Source organism: Sceloporus occidentalis, unplaced genomic scaffold (assembly GCF_023333645.1).
Source record: "Sceloporus occidentalis isolate IW3139 unplaced genomic scaffold, rSceOcc1.0.p SCAF_6, whole genome shotgun sequence".
Classification (NCBI taxonomy): domain Eukaryota; kingdom Metazoa; phylum Chordata; class Lepidosauria; order Squamata; family Phrynosomatidae; genus Sceloporus; species Sceloporus occidentalis.
Window position 1 is genome coordinate 36,322,626 of NW_028316986.1, and position 27,060 is coordinate 36,349,685.

General features: G+C 37.8%; 1 protein-coding gene across 1 annotated transcript in view; it reads right to left on the reverse strand.

Annotated features, from left to right (window-relative positions):
* The window catches only part of USH2A (usherin), a 665,032-nt gene that overhangs the window by 195,153 nt on the left and 442,819 nt on the right, over nt 1-27,060 (reverse strand). Inside the window, exons 41-45 of the mRNA XM_089528326.1 lie at nt 17,654-17,988; nt 14,110-14,232; nt 11,347-11,510; nt 4,611-4,820; nt 3,032-3,234 (exon numbers count right to left, since the gene is read on the reverse strand). Of these exons, the coding sequence (XP_089384452.1) occupies nt 3,032-3,234; nt 4,611-4,820; nt 11,347-11,510; nt 14,110-14,232; nt 17,654-17,988 (1,035 nt within the window). The remainder of the gene's footprint in view (nt 1-3,031; nt 3,235-4,610; nt 4,821-11,346; nt 11,511-14,109; nt 14,233-17,653; nt 17,989-27,060) is intronic.

The window sequence follows — 27,060 nt, forward strand, 5'->3', positions numbered from 1 at the left end:
ATGGGAAACCTGTTTCCAGCTTCATGGAAACCATTCCAACTGGTTTCAGGAAAGTGTGTGTGAGGGGGAAGGGGGGCATGCAATAATGGGTGGATTCACTTCATTGATGGCATGCAGTCTACATATGGCATGTTTACTCAGATATCTTTTGGGGAGATGTAGCCAAAATAAGTAGGTATCCTGTCCTAAAATACATCGAAGCTTTTAAAAGCTTACATTGATGCCAAATGGGGCATTTACAAATTTGTTTAAAGTGGCTGAGGTTTGTAGATTTTTTTAAAACAGGGAGCATTGAAACATTAAGGAAGGTTAAAGGTTAGTCTTTTCCTCCTCAGCAGAGATCACATCTATAATGTCCTTTGTATTCCAACCAGCATGTAAAAGGTTTTCTAACTGGAGGCTTTCTAAATTTTCAATGCAATACTGGAGGGATGAGACAGCTCTTTTTTCTAGTCATCAATAAAGGGTTTTCAACAGAGAACATGGCAGGCTGGATGGGAACTTCCCATGGACAATATGAGCCCTTTCACACAACACAATTATAGCATTCTTCCCCCACGAGCAAGAGCCATCTCTTCTTTAACCAGCTTCAAAACGGAGTTGAAGACCATCCTGTTCAGAGAAGTGTTCCCAGGCATTGCATAACTGTCACTTGCTATTTGATGTTCTTTTGTTGCCTGTTTTATTGAATCATTTCCTGCATTGCTATGTATTTTATATGTATTATCCTACTAGAGAGGCAGGCTAACTCCAACAGGCCTCCCTGGAAGAAGTTTACCCATCCATTAAGAAGCCAAGCCCTCCCTCCAGTCCATCTGCCTTGGTCCAGGCCTCGGAGGTAGAGAAGAACTGCTGGCCCTCATCCCCTTCCCCTCCACCACTCCCATCTCCTTTTGTGTCGTGTCTTTTTAGATTGTAAGCCTGAGGGCAGGGAACCGCCTAATTAAAAGATTGTATGTACAGCGCTGTGTAAATTTACAGTGCTTTATAAATAAAGGTTAATAATAATAATAATAATAATAATAATAATAATAATAATAATAATAGCAGCACCATGACTAACTGTCATGGCTACATCTTGTGGAATCTTGGAGTTCATAGTTTGGGAGGTACTACTGCTCCCTGGCTTAGAATTCTAAATATGACTTCCCAAACTGCAAATTGTGTAATGTGAAAATGTCCTGGCTTGTGGACCAGAGCTTCACCATCACTGCTCTCATCAATCAGTGATTGTCTTCTATAAGCTTGGAGGATTTCATGCCCACCAAAGTCAGTTGGCTTACATTCTGTATATGCAATATGGAAAAGCCCTCAAAGGATGCATCCCACACAGAAGTAAACATCAGACTCTTCTCAGCTCACCTTCCTCAATTTACCAACTCTACTTCCCCTTCTTTAAAAGAAAAAAAAATAAGAATAACTAACTATCACAGCAATATATTAATGTTTGATGAACTCTGAAAATGAGAGACAAAATACGATTCCCTGAGTTCTTAGGAGTACTTTAAATAGCTTCAAAGAAAGACAAATAATGTCACCTTTGCTTTGGCAACAAAGAGGTCAAAAATACAAATTGACAGCTGTCTACATTTGATGACAAAAGCAAAGTGAACACAACTCTAGATATTGTTTTAGCAAGTGGATAATGTATCATAAAAAGGCATATATTAAAACGAATTATTAAGTCTTTTGATTTTTACCTGATAACTCGGTGCCATGTTTGTTGCTGCTAATACTGAACTAGGAGAAACTGAAGAACAAACTGATAAATATTGCAAGACACAACTTGCCTTCGGTAAATTAATATGAAGGCCCCCAAAGTGAGAAAGTGCTCAGAATTTGCATTACTGCTGAAGGAAAACAAATGTGTGTCCGTGTAGGAACAGGAAAGTCACACATGTATTCATGGGGGTTGGTGGTCTCTGCAGCAGAGGGGTTGGAACATAGAAATCTGTTATGGAGTGCCTCTGGGTGACTTTTATTTATGGCACATTGCAACTGGATGCAAATTTTAGGACAAAGTATACATGATTACTGTTACAAACTTCCCATGCATAATTCAAACTAGGCCAAGTCAGAGTGAGACAAACAAAATGTGGAAAATGTAATTAAAGCATACAATTCTAGAAATAAATGAAATTAAATTATGGGGGAAATACTTATATGTTTTTTCATGAGCACAAAAAATGGGAATTGCATATAGATTTTGGGGGAAAACCTGAAAGGAAGGAAGGTGGGGGACTGATGAAAAAGAAAGGCTTGAAATATTAATAGTATTTTTGAAAGACTAGGATTCTCTTGGCTGAAATCCACCTATTCCACAAAGGGAAGGGAGGGGGGGAGGGAAAGATGATAAAAGGCTAATGAATGCAATATCATTATTTCTCTGGGTTGATGTATTATGCATGCCTGATGTTTCTAAAACAATTGCAATTTTTGGTTTAATGAGAAGGAGTAGGATCTTTGTGTCTCTGTGATATATACTCTAAATTCAGTATCACAGGATCAGAGGAAATGTGGTTTTGATATCCTTAAAAGAGAAAAATATGAATGCATTGTGCTGTTATAAAAATAAGTGTATCCCTGAAAATAAACATTGCTTGTGGGCTCACTTCATTTATACACACAAAGATTTAAAAATACAAAGCTAGTTTTATCTCTATATGGAATTTCCACTTCATCTCTAGAAATTAAGGTGAATACATCAGACCTTTCCTGGTCCATGTCAATTTTGCATATGCTCCTTCATATGTGTGCTCTATCCCATTTCCACATTAACCTGTGTTTTCTTCCTTGTCTGCCCAAACGGTTTCATTTAAAAACACATTTATAACAGTTTCTCACAAAACACACATAATGACATATATTTTATCCTACAATAAATATGTTATATGTTATCAGTGAAGAGCAAGACTTATACACACACAGAGTAAAGTAAGCACAACTGTATATTAACCACTTCACAACCCATACTCCTGAGTTATATTCCCATGTTAGCCTGTGCACAATCAGAAAAAAATGTTGTTCTAACCTGTATATCATAAATAGTGAATGGAGACAAATCTCCTAAAAGAAAAGACCCAGGTGTCTTCATTCCAGTCTCGTATCGCTTATTATTTACATACACAGAATATTCTGTGACAACACCATTTGGGTTTGAAGGCGATGTCCAGATGACACGTACAGCTGTACTGTTGATGATGACAACCTCTGGAGGGAACATGCCCTCCGGCTCTAGAAATAAAGGAAGAAACTGAATAAACTCCAGCTGTCTCTGTAAAAGCACTTGTTTAACCAAATGAAGATGAGAATTTGGGCTTAGTAAAGAGTCTGCTGCTTATTTGCTTGCCTCTGATGGAGTTATCACTGTCTGTATTTCTCTCTAAATTGGCTTATTATAATCTCAGTTAGAAACAGTGGGAGGTGGTGGTAAAGCGATTTGTACCCCCAACATTGCTCTCATCTTTTGTACAAATGTGACTGGGGGATACAATGATAAATTACCCACCTATTATGTGTGGCCCCCATCCAAGATTATGTGGTATGGCCTCATCATGCCATCTCCTGCCTCACCCCCCACATGACAATTCTATTTCTAAAGCAAGAACTAGAGTGCCTTCTGTGATGAAATGTGACATATCCGTAGCCCATAACAGCCTTGCAACTTGAGCAATGGGAAGCAATGAGCAGTACTGTTATTATGTAAATGGCTTTGAATCTTGATTACTATAGATAATTGCCTTTATTTATTTATTTATTTATTTTCTAAAAAAAAAATCTTCCTTGGCGTTAAATTACACAAATCATTTAAGCCTGTCAGAAACAGCGATGCAAAGGACCTATTTTTGTCTGGTAAGTTCATCTTAACCAGTTGAAAAATGGCACTGGCAGTGAGTTCTATTTTATAAACAAAAGGGGGCTGACCTTTGGCATTGCAAAGGAAATGCAATCCCCACTTAAAGTGCTTTGCTAATGACCTGGAACACTTGCTTCTGAGGTAATGATATTATAATGTTTATAATGAGACTTTATAAAGCCAAAAAGACTAGAAAGGCCATTCCAAACACATTTCAGATTCAAAGTTGCTTTCTTTCCACCCTCCCTCTTTCTCGCTCTCCAACCCTCCCTCCAGCTTGCTAACTGGCTTGGAAATGAGTCATAGGGAAATTCTATCCAAGGCTGAATTGACACCTTCAATTCTTAGTGACTCAAGAATGGCCAGAATGTTGACTGTCATGTCAAAAGCACATGGGTTCAGAAAACAAATTTCTATTCCCATCAACCCCCTTCACATTAATTGTTTTTTTTTTAATTCCTCTGTTTATTGACACAAACTCAGTTCCAAACAGTGTACGCAGATAGTAGCAAACAGGGTAGGATAAGAACAAAGTGGGTTAATATCCACTATTAGAGCTTTGTGCTGCTGTCTCAGTGGGAGCTTTTATTGATTGGCCACTTGACGACAACCAGCACTTAAGCATTTTAGCGTTTTAGTCCCCCTTTCCCTTTTATACCGGAAATTTCATAATGGAAGGATGACTGATCTCAACAAAAATCAATCCATCTCATTCTCAGATTTTAAGCCAGACTGCATCCAGTACTAAACCTACCTCCATCCAGTGTAGTCACATGAACTGCCTCACTTGTGATGCTGTGAACACCATTGAAAATGTGAAGCAAAATCTGATACTCCGTATTAGGATGTAGTTCACCAATGAAAGCATGGTTTTCACCTGCAGGGATCTTCCTGGAGTTGCCATGAACAGTATCATTCCAAAAGAGGAGGTAATATTCAATGCTTCCTTGTAAATCCTGTAGCGCTACACAAATAATTTTAAAAACTGTTGGAGAAAAAGCACCACTGGAAACAAATAATACCCTTTATGTGGCTTCTGGTATTAACTTGATAATTCCTTGCAAGCTGCATTTGTTAGATGCAATATTCCTTATGCATCACGTTGTGCACACAATGATGAAATCCAAAGGTCACATCAGTGGCATGGCAGATGGCTCCGCAAAGGGAGGACACATGACAATCATTTTTTAAGATGAGGAAATGGGGAGTGATGTCCAGATGTGGGGGTCACTTTGTCAAATTTACAGGAATAGAAGATGGCACTGTGACTTGTTTCACCATTGTTTTTTCTCTCTTTTAATCTTTTTAACACTTAAAAGCCATAGAGAGAGGTTAGGAAGCATGCTTCCTGCTGCACTCTTTCTAAATCAGGGGTGGGAAATTTGCAGTCCATGGGCCACATTAATCCCCCTTTTTGTGCTTCCTTAAGACACATCTGATCCCACAAATAAATCCCCCAAACTTCAGGTGCAAAATGACTCAAAATTAACTACACAGAGTGGCTTTAAAACATGGCAGTTTACAAGGTTTTGGCTTCACACCCTCCAACCTCCTGCAGAATACATCCCACCAAATATTATTTTAGTTCAAAATGTAACTGGGTTACAGAAGATGTCCTTGTGTGATGGTAATGCATCAGGTAAAATTGTCACCTGCACCCTGCAGTAATACACAATTTCATCATGTACTCTTTCTTCCAAAGGCTATGAACTGGAGAAAGATGGGAAACCTCATGAGGTAGACATTTCATTCATTCATTCATTCATTCATTCATTCATTCATTCAGCACATTTTCTTGTGTCTCTGTGGCTGCCAAGTAAAGCTAGGCAAATAAGGATCACTTTTGTCAGTACCATGAGAAGTAAATCTGTTCCATTCTGCAGATATTATTTCCTGAGCATAATTGAGTAATATTCCCAGGTCATTCATCCACTGCTTCCAGACCTTGAATGTTGAATACAAGATCAGGGACAGGGAATCTTATTGGGTGGGCTGTTCTATACACAGCTCTCCATATTGCTCTGATCAGATGGAATGTGGCAAACTTGCCAATTATTTATCTTTTTCTTAAAACAACAACAACCTTAAAGCACTCTTCACTAATTTCCAGTCAAAGTGCACAATTTGCACAAATGCAGAATTTGAAACAACAGTAAGACTATGTATCCATTGCTCTCTAAGATCTGCATGGAAAGATCCCACCATCATCCCAGGCATGTCTGGGAAGGACACAAGAGAGAGCCTTCTTGGTTTTGTTTTTTAGATTTTAATGGGGAAGTATGTAGTATTTTTATTTTATTATGTTTTTAAGTATTTTAAAATTTTGTTTAAATTTTTAAAAAGTTTTAACTGTTTCAACTTGTGTTTTTAAAATAGAAATTTAGCTTAATTGTGATTTAAGTTTTGTAACAGATGTTTTTAATTGTGCTGTGCTTTTAAAGTCTTGTATGCAACCTTGGATTCCATGTTTACAATAAGTCAGGATATAAATTAATTTAATAAATAAATAAATGATACATTTATTTTCCCATTATAAACTGGGGTTTAGGATTGTTTATCCCTGACTGGATACTACTCCAAATACGTAATGATGAGTACACTTGGTCCTTCATACCCATGGATTCTGCAGCCACAAATTCAACCACCCACAGTTTGAATATATATATATATTTTAAAAATCTAAAAAGTAAACCTTGATTTTGCCATTTTATATATGCGATACCATTTTATTACACCAATGTCTATAATGGGACTTCAGCATCTTGGATTTTGGTAGCCACAAGGGGTCCTGGAACCAAATCCCAGAAGATACCAAGGGCCTACTGTATATAAATGAAATGATGCTGAAAAGTATGATATCATTGCTATGAAAATATTGCTTTTAAATAAAATGTTTCTCAAGTCAGATAAAGAAAAAATATATATAACACAAATGAAGACCACAGTCTTCAACCTGCTTAAGCCATAGAAAATGTGGAAAATGTTAGCTAATATATAACAGTGTATGCAAAAGGATCCTGTAGCACCTGTGAGACTGGGCAAAAGACACTGTAGTATGATGTTTTGTAGGCATGGTCTGCTTCCTCAGTTGTGTGGAATAACATCTGAGGAAGGAAACCAAGTCTATGAAAGCTGATAGTACAACCTCTTTCACTCAGTCTGAAAGGTGCTAGTAGATTCCTTTGTGTATTGACATTCCAAATGAACATAGCTATGTCTCTGAATACAACAATCTGAAATTTTGCTAACTATCTCTAGTCCTATTTGCTTGGATGATTGATCAGTTGAGTTATGTAGAGATGGGGAAATGGAATGACACCCACTAGATATGAATATGTGCATATACAATGTATTCACCTATAGGCTTTTTACATATAAAAAACTGGGAGATGTAGGTTCCCTAATTGTACACAAATTGTACCAGAGATCACATGCATACAAAAGTTATGCCTGCAAAGGTTGTTCAGACTTCCAAGAGACATCGCAGTTGATTGCCAGGGGGATGATCTTATCTAAACTTTGAAGCTTTTTTCTTTTTCTTTTTTCTTTTCTTCTTTTTTCAATGCTTTTAATGACTGTTAGGTGGATGATTTTACCCAAATTTTGAAGTGTTTTTTTTTCCCCCACTTCTTTTAATGTTGTTCTATTTAATTGATTGGAAGTATATTATGTATTATGTATTAAATCTAGATGTTATTTGAGGGGATATTTTATAATTATAAATTGCTGTTACTGGTTTTATATTTTATATTTTATATTTTATCATGCGAATGGCCTTTGGCTTAAGCATTAATAATAAAGATGAGAGATGAGAGATGAGAGAGATGAGACTTCCAAGAACTTTTTCACACAGGGAAAACTGGAAGGTTAAACTGGTCACAATGCAGGGTCATCCAGGGCATTAGGGACAATTTTGCAGTTGCTTTTCAGATGACACTGCATGCAAACCAGTCAGACTTTAGACAGAAAGTGAGATGAATCAGGAAACAAGCATTTAAAAAAAACTACTGTATTTGCATTTCCATTTCATTTGCAAATTCACTCTTGTCATGTAATTGCAACAGTCTGAAAACCAAGTCCCTGATTCTCACTGTTCCCACATTTCCCAGGGTTCCTTGCTGTGCTAAGGAAAGGGAGAAAATATTGTTCTTTAAAGGATATACACACACACAACACACACCCCTCTTTCTCTCACATGGCTGCTCTCCTTTTCATGCAGCAGGGATCACCTGGCGAGAGAAGGCAGAGGGAGATGATGTTTTGGAATTCCTCCTGTATAGGAGGGAGAAATGGAGGACATGTCCTGGAAAAGGAGGGCATCTCGGAGTTTCAGCCCTTGCTGGAATCAGACAGGTTTATGGAGCAGCCACCTCCTCTTTCTATAGTGTGTGTGTGTGTGGTTGTGGTTTTATGGGAGTTTGCAAAGGGGAACCTCAGTCTTCCTTCCTCTGAAACAGCTTCTGGGGCAAAGAGGAATTTCCTCCCCAGTTTCCATTCCCTCTCTGGAGCATTTGTGTGTATGCACTTGTGGAAATGACAGTTTGGAACATGCACAAAAATTTATGTCCAAGCCAGCAACAGGGATTTGTCTTCATCCGTCTAAAACCCAAATTTGCTGTGGACCCACTTTCTTGCCTAAGTAATGTGCTTTTAACCCCTTGTGGTGCTCTCTGTGTGATAAGCATTAGTGAATTTGCTTGCTTTTCTGGGATGCCAACACTTAAACCATTTTCAGGATGGAAGCACATAGGTCCCTATGTGATAAAGATCCACAAGGGGAGGGAAGGAAGCATGCAGACAAAATTCAATTCTTCTCACATTCCATTCATCAAGATCTCCACATACGTATTTTAAAGAGGATCTTTGTTTCCATTTTATCAGTTTCTATAATATGGTCAGCAAGATCTATTTTGCATAAAATTCTGTATTTTACCATAGGTCCCAGCAACAACAAAGCTGTAGAAAAAAGTTACTTTCAAATTATCAAATTATTATGTGCATGTGTGCACATGGAATTTATAGCCTTGTTACAAAACAGAAACATTCGAGAGAAGTAGATTGCTTAGTCTGTCTAGTGTAGTGCATTTCAGCAATAAAAGAATAAACGAGGGTTTGCTCTAATGACCCTCACTTGATGTTTAACCTTTGCATTCATAAACAGATATCTAGGAAATTTCTGCAGTAAGAATGAAAATGAAGCCAGATTGCATTACCTCTATCTAGAAGGTCAGAGGTTCAGATTACTAAAGTAATGAAACTTCAGCAGCCTGCTTCAGATCTATTAGGTTTGTCAGTTTTTATAAGCATGCTTACTTCAGGCATCCAATTATAATATAAGGAGCCTATATTTGCTGAGAGTCACTAGCAAGTGCTTACAGATAGATTTGCATGTACATATTGAAGAATTAACCCAATGCTTTGATGGACAGGTAATCTGGATTAAATGGATATGTTCTTTTAAAGATGATACAGCACACATGTTGATATTTGCATATATAGAAAATTCTCAAGTCTACTGGAAATGAAGATGAATTTGAAAGGGAATATAGATTTTAATTAACCATGATGATAAATTCCACCAATTCTAAGGAATTTATCGCACCACTAAAAAAATCTAGTTTATCTTTCCCAAACTGAAGTCTAATTCGGGATTCAGCCAGGTTCTATCACCTGGATTTTGCCACCAAATCTGCCGGCCGAATACAGCCTGGCAAATGCAAATGGAAAACCACCATGGTCACTAATTAAGCAGACACTAATCTTCTTTGCATATCCTCCCATCCTGAGGCCTTGCTATCAACAACAAAACAATGCACAGTTGAACATGGAAATCACTCCTCCCTACCCTGGGTCACACAGTATACATATACCCCACTCTCTTCCATGCCAGCATTCTCTGAAGATGCCAGTCACAGATGCAGGCGAAACGTCAGGAATAAACTCTTCTAGAATGGTCACATAGCCCTAAAAACCCACAAAAATGATGGATGCCAGCCATGAAAGCCTTCAACTTCATTTTGTAACTATTGTTCTTGGTAGGGAACTGGCCCAGACATTGGTGACTGGTGGTGACTGGTGCAGTCTAATGGTGGTGACTGGTGAAGTCTACCAGGCATCACTTTGTCCTGGAACTGAGAGCTGACAGGGGAAAAAGGCAGTGGTGGTGGGAGCTGATGGAAGAAAATGGGGATGCTTGCGAGGCAGCAATCTGTTTTGCTCTTTTTCATCCAATTCAGGGCTGATTCATTGTTTACACACAGAAAACACTGAAGTTTCCAGGAAACATTGGAGAAAAATGTGAAGACCATCAATGCATATAATCCTTGGAGAAGCAGAGTCCTCCATTCTAGTTATTGGAGAGTACTCTGCTTCAGTACACAAATCAAGCACCCCAGCATCTGGAATCATCTTTTGAATATATCTGCCTACAATAGAACTGAATATATATACAATTGAATATATCTGCCTTCCACAACCTTTGATATCCACTGGGGTTTGGTTCCAGAACCCCTCGTGGATAACAAAATCTGTGGATGCTCAAGTCCGATTAAATACAATGGCATAGTAAAATAGTGCTCTTTACATAAAGTGGCAAAATGCTTTGCATTTTGGAATTCATATTTCTTAAATATTTTCAGGCCATGGATGCTTCAATCCATGGATAAAAAAAATCCATGGATATGGAGGGCTGATTGTACTCTACATTTACTATTGATAGGGTTTTGTGTCATGTGTCCTGATCATGCCAGATTCAGGGAAAATGCCATGTGTTGCGTGCCCTGTTCACTCCAGATTTGGGGAGGGGAGAGGTCAAGCTTTATTTTTCTTCATGTAGATGAAATATCCCTCTGGAAGAGGTTAAGCTTCCACAATCACAAACATAATGAAATGATATTCATAGAAATGCTTAACAGGACTCCAATCCATACCCATTCCTTCTTTACAGCATTTGTTTTTCTATAATCTGTGTTACATACAATAGAGGCCATTCTGACAGCTCCACATGTGTAGAACTAGATTCTGTTTTTCTCAAGACATTGAGATTAGGGGTAAGGATAGTTAGCATGATCCCTACTGTCCTCAACATGGTGTTTACACATTCAATCTGAGGTGTGACAAGCAGCTAATTTCTTTCCAGTCATTGTTTCTATAATTTCAAAGGCACTTAGTTCTAAAATAAGACAAGCTAACGATTGCACAGCTCGGTTGAGCGTGTAGATAATTAAAACTGATAATTCTAAGCTTGTTCGTACATGTATAGTCTAAACTTGATTAATGTAAAAACAAGTGATGACTTGCATTTCTGAATGGACCAACATAGCTCTAAGAGTACAGCTTGAACTTCCATATAATTTCACATGCACAAGTTTTCACAGTCTACATATTCAGTTGTCAAATCATTAGGCATAGAACAATTAGATGTGATACATGGATGTTGGAACCAGTCCTTTGATATTGGGGGAGGGAAATAGAATAACAGTGGCACTTACTTGGGATGGTCCATTTCACTTCTATAGCAGTGTGGTTAAGAGGCCATCCCGTGACATTACTCGCCTTCTTCGGAAAACCTGCCAATGTTGTAGCCACTACTTCTTCACCTGATGTGTATCCTACATCATTGTGCACTATGAGCTTATATTCATATGTTGTGTACCTAAAGGAGATCATCAATGCCATTAAAAGAAATAAGAAAATAATTAGAATTTCCGCATACATATACATGTTCCATTTATTCCCAGAATATGAAAAAAAAGGATAGATTTTTCAAACCTATCTATTCGTATTGTTTCATACCCAGGTTGAGGTATCTGGCCATCACTGGTATAGTAACAATTTTTTTAATGCCATAAAGAATTGTTATTGTTTTGCAAAGTAGTAAGGGATTATAGCTCAATTCAAGATGTAATTAAGCAGTGGCAAGCTGCCAGTATTTGCCTAGGAAGTTGATTCAGTGGTGCTCTTTTCTCTTTGGAGAAACCTACTGATCTGAAGTTCTGTACCTTATTGTAGCAGTATACTTCTTATAAATTAACAGATGATTGCAGCTGACATTTCAAATAATACGGCTATGAAAACTCAAGTAGGATGTACAATCTGTAAAACTCCAAAGTAAGTTTATGTGTGTGAGAATATTTTAAAACGGATATAATTATCTAAATGATAGATAAGTGCATTTTTATAAAGATATCATCAGGGGGAGGGGGGACACATTATCTTTTCTCAAATCCAGAGATGGGCAAAGTGTAGCTTTGTGGCCATATGTGCCCTCCCAAGGTTGCATTTGTGGCACTTGGTGCTGGGGGATTCCTGTTTAATACCTTGGCCATTGGCCTGTGAGATACCACAAAGTTCTGTTTTGTCCCTCATGCTGTTTAACATATATATGAAACCACTGGGAGAGGTCATCCAGAGTTTTGAGGTGTGGTGTTGATAATATGCTGATAACATCCAACTGTATCTCTCCTTTCCATCTATCTCTCCTTCCCTGATTCCAAGGAAGCTGTCTCAGTTCTAAACCAATGTTGTCAGTAATTGACTGGATGAGGGTAAACAAACGGAAACTTAATCCAGACAAAACAAAGGTGCTCCTAGTCAGTCAAAAGGCAGACCAGGGACTAGGGATTCTGCCTGTGCTGGATGGGATTACATTCCTTCTGAAATCTCAGGCTCACAGCTTGAGTTTTCTCCTGGACAAAACTCTGAATCTGGATGCCCAAGTTTCACCAATGACCAAGAGTGAATTTGCACAACTAAAACCAGTGCAACAGCTGCTCCCATTCTTGTGGACATTGGATCTAGCTATGATAACACAGGCCTAGACTACAATCTGTTTGTACTACTGTAACATACTCTATGTGAGGCTCCCTTTAGAAACTGTTGAGAAACCTCAGTGGGTCCAGAATGCTGTGGCCATAATGCCAGTGGGTCCAGAGTGCTGGAGGCAGTTATAGGAAGCATATAACTCTCTTATTAAAACAGCATTGCCAGTTCAGTTTCCAGGCACAATTCAAAGTGCTTGGCATGACCTATAAAGCCCTATACAGCTTAGGTCCAGACTACCTGAATGACTGTATCTCCCAATATGAACCTGCCAGAGCAATAAGATCTTCAGGGAAGGTTTTCTCTTGGTTCCACCACCATCACAGGTTCAGGACGTAAGAAAGCCTTCTTGGTTGCTGCTCCCACCTTCTGAAACTCCTTTCCACAGGATACTAGGCTGACCCTTCCCTGCTTTCCATTTGCTGGAATGCAAAAACTTTTTTGTTTAAGGAAGCTTTTAATATGTAAGCAGGGGAGACTGAATACAAGCCTGAAAAGAGAGGGCTCCAGGTGGCTTGAATGAACTAAAGCTGACTGTTTAAGCATGAATAAGCTGGATTTCAATGGGACAGATCAGTAGTTGACTCCAAGGCATGAAAGACCACAAAGGGTACTCCAGCAGTAATTAAACCTACTGATTTACCTTGATGTGAGGATACTTCAGTATTGTATGGTATTTCCCACAAAGCTTTAAGTTGGCCAGGTTAAGGCACACTCATGGTTTGTTTGACCACAGCAGTGACTTAGAGGACATGAAAGCATTCATATTCCTTTGAGGTTCCTATTGTTTTTCTGGTCACAGAGAATTACTCATTGATTTAATTACAGCAGAGGACACTCGATGATGAACTCTATTATAACCAGAGTTCATCATCGAGTCAAAACAGCTAGTGTACCACCACCAGGATCCTTTTGCTTCTTTCTGCCATGAACAGTTTGCCCATTCAAAGACAATAATGCCCCCCCCCCCAAATATTTACTTTCCAGTAAATACAAAGAACAGGGCCAGTTGCATGCAACATAACCAACATATTGCACAATTTGACCCACAGATAAGGGTTAGACTTTCTAGGGAAACACATGATCTTATGGTCTCGTGTAGCTATCCTGTATGTCATGCTTATACCCTATTATTTGTTCTTAATACTGTTCATAAAGACCGTACTCTGTACTCTTCACAGTGTAATTCTCACTTTCTTGAGTGTAATGTTCTCTAAAATGGAAAAAAAGCACATGCAAGATGCAGGAGCGACAAAATGACAACAAACCTAAACCAGGTGAGTTAATAGAGGTTAATGCCAAAGGAGATGAGAGAAAATATTTCATTACATAATTAACATGTTCACAACATGGAGACACAAGAAACACTTTGAACTACTAAGCACAACCATACAAAATGCCAGCATTTGTTTTTATAGTTTTTGTAATCTCACCTGCTAAGACCCTTATCTTCATAAAACCACTGAGTTCCTGAATAAATATTGTGCCAGCGATTTAAATCTTCAGGGGGATTTGATGCAAGTGGCTGCTGGATTTTACGTCTCAGGAGCTCATATCTAACACAAAAGACAAGCAGAATGCTGGGATTATCTCAACTAATGTTATTACAAAAAAAGCCAGGTTGTTTTTAAAAGTCACACGTTATTTTGTTTTTACAGCTGTAAAGTTTTTTTCTTTAATGTTTCAGGATTTAACATTTTTTGTAACTTAATTAGTTTCAAAACAGATAATGATATATTTTGCAACACTTCTTTTTTTTAGGGAGAAAAATATGAAAATATTTAATGGTTTGCAACATTAAACATTTGCAAAACCTTTTAGAAAAGGTTGATTTAAGTTGGAATATACTCTTTGTTTTAAAGCTAGGCTTAAACCAGGGAAGTAAACCTTAACATAACCTTTCCAGTTGTATCCATAGTAGAAGATGCACCACAGTGCAAATTTAAATCAGTTTGAATTAGTTTAATTATAATTGTTTCCACATGGAATGCTCTGAAGAATATAGTTGTAACCTAAGCTTGTTGATGCCTCCCTTGTGGGTATAGGAAGTACTTTTTATCCCTTTGTAGTTACAGAGACACTGGCACTCACCTCTGAACACTAGTAAGAGATGTTCAATTGTCAGAGAAAAGAAAATGTAGTAAATGGTTCAGGAATAGAATGGGAAAATGCACATCCCTAACAGGGATGGATAAATCTGTCAGTTTAAGTTTCTATATATTCACATTTATTTTAAATCTCAGGTGCTTTCTGTGAAATATATGCCATTTAAAGAGTCTGCATCAAACATGAACTAGACAAAATTCTTATCTATTTACATCAGGTGAATTTAATATTTACAGGTATTCTGAGTGTGGAGAGGATCTGTTTCTATCTTTCCCTTAATACACATTAACAAACATGGGCACTGATGAAACACTGTAACAAAGCAATGCTGATATGATTTTACATATAATTGCACAAAGACTGTTGTCTTCAATATATATATATATGTTAGGAAACATTACACAAATTATCATGATACAACAGTATGCACAATCACATCATCACAAGTTTGCCTTTCATGGTATTTCATTAATACACAGAGATAACACTGATAACACACAAAAAGTATCATAAAGTGGGTCATGTATGCAATGTTTAATCAGTGCTCACATGCACAATGGGATAAAAATTGTTAAATTAGAACACATATGCTAAGATCAAGTTATTTAGGATTGGCACTGGAATAAACAATTTGTGGATTATAGCATTAATGGAGTACACATTCAGTCTACTAAGCTGTAGCATTTTGGCTGAAATCATCAAAACCAAAGAACCACAGGCTCAAGTAGTTTGATTTCAACTCATTTGTGGATTGCACATAAAAAATTAGGTTCTTTTTCATTTTACTCTGTACAGATTTCACCACCTCCAGAGTGTAGGTGAGAAGCCGAAGGAAGTTAAAGCCACCAAAATACTTTGCTGTCCAGTTCAATGTTAGTAGTTTATCAACATGAACAGAACCACTATCCTTCCAAATAATAATAATAAAAAAGTAAACATCTAGAATTATTTAGTTCTGGTTGGCCTCCCTGTAATTTGATGTAGAGGCCATGAGAAATATCACAATCTTTTAAAGCACTGCCAAGTGATTTTGTGCAAATCACTTTCAGTGGTGGCAGTTGCCCAATCCACTCCTCTCTCCATCACACTGTGCAGAGAAACTGCTTGAGTGGTTGTTCTGGTTGGAAGCAGAATGGCACACCATGGAGAAAATGAAGTTTGCAAATCCAGTTTGTGTTGTATTTCTTTTCTCATCAATAGTAAGAGAAATATGCTGTAAATGTATGGAAGTATAAACTGCTTTCTTTAAATTATCTTATTATTCTGTATTGGATGTGTAATAATTAGCTACAGTTGCCTACTAAGTAAGAATAAGAGGGATCTCTCACAACATATACATCATTTCATTTTCTTCTTCTGAGGCTAGTTTTCCCCAGCTTGGTAACTTCCAGATGTACTTGGGTAGTAAATCCCACCAAAGATGAGAATTGCCTGTGCTGGGTAGTCAAAAAAGGGTAGTCAGCCCTCCCTATCCATGGATTCCTTATGCATGGGCTCAGCCATCTACTTCTTGAAAATATATTTTTTTAATTACAAAAAAAACCCCACAACAACTTGATTTTGCCATTTTATATAACCATTTTACTACACTATTGTATTTAACGGGACTTGAGCATCCACTAATTTTGGTATCTATGGCACGTTACAGACGGGCCCATGAGGCGCCGTCATCGCGCCGTCATTACGTGTGAGGGGCGGCGCTTCCTGACGCGCCTTGCCCCTCACGTGTAATGACAATGTCAAAGTGGCAGCGCCACATACAGATGGGCGCTGCCATTTTGACATAGCGGACGCTCTGCGTCTGCACGTCGCATGGCAGAAGTGACGCTGCGAGTGTGCACTTCGGCACTTGCCGTGTCTCTTCCGGGCCACAGGAAGGAGCGCGAAAATCGCGCTCCTTCTTTGCAGCATCCGGGAACTGCACCGTTTGATTGCTGTGGTTCCCGGGCACTGCAACCGGCAGCGACGCAAGACCGCCCCTTCTGGGCCGTTTGTAACATGCTTATGTGAGGGCCTTCAGATACCAAGGGCCCACTGTACTAGGTTGGGAAAGGCCATAGCAGGTAGATATATCTGATGTGCAAAAGATGATTCCAGATGCTAGGGTACTTGATTTGTAGACTGCAGCAGAGTGCTCTCCAACAACTAGAATGGAGGAGATCAACACTTTGCTTCTTTGGGGATTTTATGCATTGATGGATCTTTCATAATCCCAGTTTGATATTGTGCAAACCTGAATTTTCTATTGGCTTTCTTTTTTGCTCTGTTACAACATAAAATAGTGGCAACTTATAATATAGGACCTTTAGATGTAGTGACATGCTGTTAGATGTGTCCTTTATTTCTAGGCAGGTGGGAAACTCATTATAGAAACAATGGTGTCAGATGGGGAGACACATTTCATAGCAATGTTTCAAGGTCCACAGATCACCACAGAAATGGATATTGTACTTCAGAATAGACACAACTGTATTTTCAGACCAGGAGTCCTCAAATATCCTGCCTTCTGAATGAGCGGCTGGCCTACATTGCTTTATCAGTTGCAAAACCCATTACAGATCATACTGGGAAACATTTAACAGTTCTGGATCACTCACCTGGGTCTACCGAAACATCAAAATGTACCTTGAAATCCCACAGTGGCTGTGTTAATAACATTCCCCAGCTGCTGTTTTAAAAAGCTATCTTTCTCTACCACCTTATTTCAAGAACCCTTCCAGCCTTCCAAGGAGCTATAAGTGGTTAATGGACTACAAGTAAAACACCAAATTTTCTAATATACAGTAGATAGGTAGGTAGGTAGGTAGGTAGGTAGGTAGGTAGACAGGATCATAATTCAATGAAGTTGCTTTTGTTAACCATTGGATTTACCTTATGTTGGGACCATTGGGTCTGGCTGGTGGCTGCCATGAAGCAGCAATAAAGGACTCACTAATTGTGGTCACAGACAATGGGCTAATGCTTTGAGGAAGTGTTGGATGGGTAATCATATAGGTAGGTAGGCTCTCTGTGCATCCTCCAAAGTAGCCACCACCTCCAGAGCAAACCACAATAGTGACTGAGTAGTTAGTGAAAGGGATCAGGTTGGTTACTATGTGGCTCATTGAAGATGACATGTTCTTGGTAAGGGTGATTCGAGGGTCTGGCATGCGGATCTCATAGCTAAGTACTTCTCCATTTGGTATGAAAGGATCCTGCCAGAACACCTAGAAAAAAAATAAAACATTTCTCTTAAAAATAAAGAATTTTGCAAATTTTATAAATAAATAAATAAGCAAGCAAGCAAGCAAGCAAGCTCAGCTCTGACAACATGTCCCTTCAACATGTCTTTAAGTGTACTAGGCTTTTTCTCCCATAAATGTCCAGGCCTCTTTCTCATAGTATATGGTTGTGCAACAGAATATATGCATATAATATGTGGATCTTAGGATAAACATCACATCTACTGTTATTTATCATGTAATTCTCACAGTCATTAAGATTGTGTCTGGCTTTTGGCCCAGTCATATTCTAATGTCAAAATATAGCTTGCCATGCCTGTTATTTATGTGCTGGGTTTAAACGCTATCTTTCTGTCTAAAATGGCACTTCCAAGTGGTTCACAATCAAACCATTTGCAATAAAAGCATAAGTAAAATCTATTAGTAAAAAAATTTAAAGCACAATTGGAAATATAGCAATAAGGACAATAAAACATCCAAGGTGGTCAAGGAACTTTCATTAGCTGCCCGTCAGTTGCTAAAATTCCATAAAGAAAGCTAACAGCACAAAGGACAATGGCAGGGGCAGCTTAGTCTCTTGTTAGAATTCCACAGCCTAGGAGTAGCCACCATTCCTCTCATATTCCCACCATTTGTGTCTCCGAGAATGGTTTTCTGGGTGAAGGGCCCACGGGATGATCTGGATGCCCAAATTCTTATGGGGGAATGTTAAGCAGTATTGACAACAATACCATTGTTGCAGGTTCTCAGACTTCTCTTCTTCATTTCTTCTTGATGATCTGCAAGGATTACAGGCCATTTCCAAGAAAGAAATTAGATTATCACATTTTATTTAAAGTGACTTATCCCTGACAGGATAGAGTCATGCTTAATTTCAAAACCAGGTGTTATCGCGTGCAATGGGGGCCGGGTGAGTACAACTCATATGCAGCCCAGATCCCAGTCATGCTTATCCAGCAACTTTTCAAAAATGGGAGCTTGCTGTTTTTAAAATCTGCAGGATATGCACAGCTGGGATCTGGGCTACGATATGGGTTGCACTTGCCCAGCCATGGCTGCATGCGATAACACCCACCTTTAAAATTAAATGTGACTGTTTCCTGTTGGGGATAAGTCACTTTAAATACAATGTGATAATCTCTAAAGTGTAGGCAAAACAATGTGCATATTTTAAAATGCAAATGGGTAGAATATGCAGAAATGAAAAAAAATCTTACTTTAGTCAATGGAAGAAAGTTGCATCAATTTTGTAAAAATAAATGCAAAATACGAAATAAAAAGCTTTAATCCTTTCACTAACTAATTCATTGATATTCAAGTATAGGAAGTATACATGAAGTTTCACAACTCAGTATGAATAAAGGGCAAGAAAAAAATCCAGGTGAGATTCAATAAAATCGAACCCGACAGATTTTCATATTCTAATTTCATCATTATTAGCTTAACAGTGTCAATTCATACTATTGCAACAACAATTTACTGTATTATGATCACAGATCAAACACAACCCAAAGAGATGAAAGGCAATGGGAAAATAGAAAAGAGAAAAAGAAAGATGTCTCACAAGTACAAACATTCCTGTGTATGTAAATGGGTAGCAATACAGCAGTCAGTACCAAATCAAGACTAATAGCTTTCACTGGAACTGAGGCATAGGGACTTGATCAGCTTACTTTGGGTAGAATATGCTAAATTACAAAGCTTGGCAACCTTCAGAATGGATTCTTTGCAAGAATCTGAAAGAAGTGAGATGTAAAAATTATCTGGTCTGCCTGGGAACCGCCTCATAATGAGATCTATTCTTTGGGAAGGGACATTTCTATAATACAGGCAATATAGCAGAATGTGGTCCATTGTTTCAACCATGTCAGATATGTTCAGTACATAGAAGATTCACAAGTGAGTTTATTCACTGTGCTGATCAAATTAATAGGGTGATAACTAAGGTGTTCAGAAGGGGACCCCTTCATATATATTGGAATGATTATAGCCAGGCCCCAGTTGCTAGATATTTATACAGACCGGTGAATTAATGTGAAAGATGCTGCTGACATTAAAGCCTACCAGTCCAAGTTGGATTTGAACAGCTTAGCAGAAATTGTATCTGCCCCAGAGCCTTCCCTTGCTTTTATTCTACTATCAACTTTCTAACTTGTGATATTGTAACTGGGGGCCAGGAGGATGGTCTGAGTCTGACATACTGACTGCATCCAACACCATTTAGAAAATGGCCACTGTTAAGTAATTATCACTTAGCATGTGTACATAATCTGCCAATATAGCCTATAGAATCACATGTAACACATTATGATTATGACTTGAAAGACCTACACAGGGATGAGTACAAGTATATGATTTGATCTGTCTTTAAATAGTGTCAAGGGAAGTAATAGTGCCACTATATTCTGCTTTGGTCAGGCCCCACCTGGAATACTGTGTCCAGTTCTGGGCACCACAATTTAAAAAGGATGTGGAGAAACTGGAGTGTGTCCAAAAGAGGGTGACTAAAATGGTGAAGGGTCTGGAAACCATGTCCTATGAGGAACGACTAAGGTTGCAGGGGATGTTCAGGCTGGAGAAGAGAAGGTTAAGAGGTGATATGATAGCCCTGTTTAAATATTTGAAGGGATGTCATATTGAAGAGTGAGCAAGCTTGTTTTCTCTTGTTCCAGAGACTAGGACCCGGAACAATGGATGCAAGCTCCAGGAAAAGAGATTCCACCTCAACATTAGGAGGAACATCCTGACAGTAAGGGCTGTTTGAGAGTGGAACACACTCCCTCGAAGTGTAATAGAGTCTCCTTCCTTAGAAGTCTTTAAACAGAGGCTGGATGGCCATCTGTCGGGGATGCTTTGATTTGGATTTCCTGCATGGCAGGGGATTGGACTGGATGTCCCTTGTGGTCTCTTCCAACTCTATTATTCCATGATTCTATGATTCTATGAATAAGCACTAGGTCAAGAGGCAAGCTATAACTGCAACTGTTTCTGAGTCCAAACTATAAACACTATATTAATATGAATGGGCTGACTAAATTTTTATGAGTATTAGAAAATGAATAATATGTATAAAATAAAATATATAATGGTGTAAAACAAATAAAACAAACCAGGATACATTATCAGAGACTCCCATCTCTTCTTCTTCAGTCTACTCTTGATACAAAACATTCTTGGATAACTAATTTCACAGTCTAAAAATGTTTATAAAACTACCAAGGAGCCAAGTTTGAAAGGAAACAATGAATTAAAGGAGCTGAGATGTTAAGAACTAGTGACACTCTTAGGCCATGATACCTGTAAGGCACAAAATGGCAGTTTTTTTTTAAAAAAAATGCTAAAGGTCTTTGATAAAGGGAACTTGGAATAGTTTTAAACAGAACACTATTAACAGAAAGTCTTGAATCACAAGAGCAGAAGCAAGCTTAACAGTATTGTTATGGGAAAGATTTCATTCTGGCAAGGTATAAACATTTCTGCTCAGGTTTCTTCTACTCTGTGCTTATAATGTCATGGAAGTAAATGACAAAAGCACCACATGAAAACAAATCTAAAGCTTGGAGGAGGCAGAAGTGAATCTATCCTAGTTATTTGCATTATTTCCATCCTCCCTTATGAAACAGTGTAAAATCATCCAGGCAAGGAAATATTATGTTGTAATTTACAACATGAAGGAAAAGATATTTCTTCCTGTTACACCCTCCATGTATTACAAACACACAACTAATGTAAGAGCTCAAGGTGGCAGTTGGCCATTCCTCTTGAGACACAGAGGAGTGTAAAAGGAAGAGGTAAACAAGAAAGACCATAGAGAACTGTAATGCTTTTATGTTATTGGAAGGGATGAGAGCAGAATCTTAAAGTAACAGACGTGTGCTGCTTAATAAGAACCTGCCTTACACTGAAATAAACACCTAGCCTATTCAGACTGATATACTGCCTACTACAACTTGTAGTACCTCTTTGATGCTCTTTCTCAGAATAGTTTCACCAGGAAATACTAAGAGCCCCATACAGACAGGCCAAAATAAAGCTGCTTCGGGTCACTTTGGAGGCATGGTGTTTAAATGATGCATGCGTCTAAGAGGCCAGAAGCTGTGCCAAAGCCACGATCCAGTTCTAACAACAAGAGTGCAGCTTTGGCACAGCTTCTGGCCTCTTAAGATGCACACGTCATTTAAACAGCATACCTCCAAAGTTACCTGAAGCAGCTTTATTTTGACCTGTCTGTACTGGCCCTAAGAGATTTAACTTGCTATGGCCTTACCTATATTAAGTATTCCATTAAACTCCCATACCAGTGTCATTGGATTTGACTGTTTCAGCAAAAATAGCCTTTCCACACCTCTCATGGCTCATTGTGAAGAGCAACATTTTGAAAATGTGTATACCTTAAATGCAAATTCTGGAAAAAGAAATGCATAGTAGGGAAAAGGTGCACAAATAATCGTTTGGTCAATGAGCGAAATGCATATTTTAAAAAATGCATGCATTCATTTAGGAATGTAAGGAATAGCTGCATACTTTGTAGTCTTTGACAAACAAAATGGGTATATTAACATATTAAAACATCAACTGAGAAAATGGCCAAGACCTGGAAGGTTTCCCCCTCCCCCCTCATTTTTAACATTCTTGGAGAAAATTATCAATAAACATTTTTGTACAGAGAACTTTTTTTTGCATGTTGAATAAACACAAGGGTTTTGCCCAAAACTGGGTTTCTTTTCTTTTTTGCACAAATGACTTTTTCATCAAAACATAATAATACAACTGAACTGCAAATACAGTGACAGAGAGGAGGAGAGGTGTAAAAACTCTTGTGATCTTATCCAGGAGGAGAAAATATTTGATACAACAAATTGTTACATGCAAAAATGAAATATATGAAGATTTGCATTCTTTTCTAGGGGGGAGGGGATGAAGTCTTGCAACCTGATGCAAAACAAAGATGAGAAGAAAAAGCAGGTAGGGTTCGAAAAGAATATTATAGACCACAGAGTTCTCGCTGTGCAGTAAAATCCATTCCCCACCACCGAGTGTCCCCAGAACATTCCATTTTGGAACACTACAGGCCTATTCCAGGGCCAATGCAATAAAGTTCTCTGTTACTGATTGATTGATTCAATAAAGCAGTGATGGCAAATGTTTTAGAGACTGCAAGACTTCAGCAGGAGTTTTGATGATCAGGGCTCATGAGGATCATCTGTCATAGACAGAGTTACCAAAAAGGAATGCCAAATTGATGGCAAATGGCAACATATTTGGACAAATGCAACAAAATCAAGACTGAGAGATTTTCATCAGTTATCTCCTATTACAATATGCTGAAGTCAGCCTACAATTTATATGATCTTTCTACTCTTGTTTGCCCCACCTAAAACATAAAAATGCACTATCTGATCAGATCTCTTTACCTGTTTACATTACTACTTTGTGTTTTTGAAGTGGGCTTTTTAATTTTTGTGCATTCGCAAAATAGTTTTGGACTTGAAAAATGACAAAAACACCTTTCATTTATTTTTACTTTTCAGCAATTGCAGAGCTATTCCTTTAGAAATGGCTTTACAGATTTACATAAAGCTTGCCATGACCTCATTTTAACTCTGTATCCTTGGTGAAACCTGTTAGATTGAAATTATGGACCAATATGTCAGATATCCACTTCAGACATTTTCCCAGTTTCTTGTGGTAGTAAGTAGCAAAAACCACTAACAAGATAGATGTTCCCCCCTGTGCTCATAGACTTTGCCAAATACCTTATGATGTCAGTTTCCATTCATTTAAAAGGAGTGTTAATGACTGGTTACAGCCTTTGTGTGATCTGCTGCTTTCCTATTTCTTCCAGCATATATCACAGAAGCTATTTTTATGATGTATGAAAGTACTCTTTCTTAAACACCATCTTCTATTAAGCCACCTGCTTTAGTCAACCCCTATAGGAGTCATTTAAAACAAAGCTTAATTAATCATGCTACTTGAGCATCTTGCAGCTATTCTGCATTTCTAGGGCAGCTTTCCAGGATCCGATCAGGTAGCTGTTTCATGTCTATCAAAGAGCAAGCGCTTGCAAGCATGTGAGCCTAAAGAACTTGTTAAAAACTTGGCACAAGCAACTATTCCATTGTAGCCTGGAGAATGCTGTTTTCCCTTCTAAAAGAAGAATGGAAAAGGAAATTGTTTAGGTATGCAAAACTACTACCAGAAAAAAAGGAAAGGAAAGGAAAGGGAAAAAATAGTTCTTTTATATTTAGTTTATAGAGGCCTTCATTTCATAGACCCTTAGCATATTTGGAAGGTACACAAACAGATAAGTCTTTGCTTTCTGTTCTCAACTTGTTTATGAATCTGTAAGGCACTGGACTGAACACTATTCAAGAGGAAAGAACAAGTTTTCAGAAACTTATGAGGCAATGACATGAATGTTCATAGGGGGGAGATGGGGGGAATGTATTTGTAAAATACAGGAACCATGCTTTCTCCCTCCCACTCCACCATTTGCTTTAATGGCAAATGGCAACAACCAGTTGTGTCTTTCCTCTCACCTTGGCATCACTGGCCTGGAACCAAAAAGCTACTTTAAAGCATGTTCAAGGACTAAGGCACACCTTATGGATTTTTTTTAAACTTGTTTTTGTTATACACTAATGTCTATGCCATATCAGTATTGCTTTTTAATCTTCCTTCACATTCTAATCATCTTTGTGATGCATCCAGAAGAACACAGTGTTTGCTGTTTTGTAAATAAACACAAGCCAAACATAGATCTCACTGAGTTTTACTTTTGATCCTAGCCTAACATTGTCAGCAAAAGTCTCCACGTATAAGAAATTTGCAGCCTAATAACCTGTGTATGTCACATGAGAGACAAGCTGGAATTTGCAATTAAAATACAGTACTATGAATCTAAAGATCTTAGTCTCACTTGTTTTGCTTTCATTTTCCAAAAGCTTAAATGAACTGTAAGTTGAGAGGATAGGAAGGCATGAAAATGCGTGCATAGGACAGTTTTATGTTGAGAACAGCAATAGTTTATCCACTGAGTTGAAGCTCAGCTTTATAAGACTAAGAACGAAAGTGCCCAAGAGGAAGCTAGAACAGGGCAGCTACTGGGAGAGATTAACTAATTCACTATAATGATTTAGGAAGCCATCACTGAAAGATCAAAGCACCTTATTTTCTCCACCACAAAATTTAAAGGGATAGAAATTAGCCATTTCCCATGCACTGAATAGCTATAACCTTGGGAAGCATTTCTTTTTGACATAGCCAAAACCTTTCAATTCAAACAAAATAGTATTTCAAGGGATAAAGGTGTAGTGTTAACAGTTTCACTGGACTAAGGAATTACTCAAGAATGATCCCATATTCTTTTTCTTTCAGTTGAAAGCATCTTGCTCTTTCTTCCTCAAAAACAGCAACAAGCTGTTATAAAACAGGATTTTTTGTTGTCATTTTCAAAAAATGTTTGTAAAAGTAATCTAGTACAGGAAATGATTCTACTATGCAATCCTCTCTTCCAGGGACATATGATGATTGATATAGAACAAGTATAGAGTAATCAATGAGCCATATTGAACATTTGAAAAATCCCAGAAAAACTGAAATTTTCCAAATCAAATTCAAGAAACACACACCAAGCGTGCCAATTAAATATTTACAGAGTATAGTAGTAGTGAAAACTGAATCACAACAAAATAAAATTGTATACAGTTGGCCCTTCTTATACACTGATTTTTTATGCATGGATTAAAGCACCCTTGGTTTGAAAATATTAAAAAATATATAAATTTCAAATATCAAACCTTGATTTTCCATTTTTTTAAATAAGGGACACCATTTTGCTATGTCATTATATTTAATGGAACTTGAGCATACACGGATTTTGTTATCCATGGATCTTGGAACCAAACCCCAGCATATAACAAGGGTCCTCTGTACTTCAGAAAATACTATGGTAAAATTATTTGAATTCTGCACAAAGCATAGTGATATTGATTTTATGACTATATATATTGTATTTTTATTCTGTACTGCTGTATTGTTGTATTCTTTTGTTCTGTACACCGCTTTGATCAATGCGGAAAAGCGGTATAGAAATAAACTTTACTATTATTATTATTATTATTATTATTATTATTATTATATAGGAATAGGATGCAGTATTGGGTCAAGTGTACTGTTTTTAACTTTTATTTTTAATTGTATTTGTACAATTATTGTACATTGTACATCATATTGTTGTCAGTAATCTAATTCTATTTGAATGTTGATCTTGTGTATGTTTTCAACCACACTGTATTTATTATAATTTGTAAGCTGCCTAGGAATCCCACTTTGGGGAAAAAAGAGGGTTATAAATAAAGTTAATGATACATGGAATTTTTTTATATAATAAATTCTACTTCTTCTAGTTCCAGTTCAGATAAATATTTGCCCTCAATATTTAGGAAAGTGTTTGTGTTATCTATCAAAAATTTGTATCAGCTTGTGTCCCTTGTCTGATAACAGGGTAATTCTCCTATCGTCCTCCAGTATCCTTTCAGTAACTGGAACAACAGTTCTTATGAATGTATAAGAATCATATTCAAGGGTAACCATGTTGACCATATAGCGAAGTATGATAACATCTCCACTTCTCAGAACAGATACTTCCTCTGTAATACAAAAATTACTTTTTCTGAGATTCAAGATGAGAAAGTATCTTTTTTTTTTATTGTGCAGCCTAATGATGTGGACAGGATCCTTGGATAGGTAAAAGCCACCACATGTGTCTTGGACCCTTGTCCTTCTTGGCTTATTAAACAGGCCAGAGGGGGATTGGCTGAGTGGGTAAAGGAGGTAGTCAGTGCCTCCCTAAAACTAGACAGAGTTCCATCTTGCCTAAAGGAGGCAGTTGGAGGCATCTGTTAAAAAAAGCCATCCCTGGATCTCATAATAATGAGTAATTATCCACCAACCTACCATTTTTGGGAAAGATTTTAGAACGTATGGTGGCTTCCAAACTCCAGGGGTTTCTGGATGAAACGGATTATCTAGATCCATTTCAGTCTGGTTTCA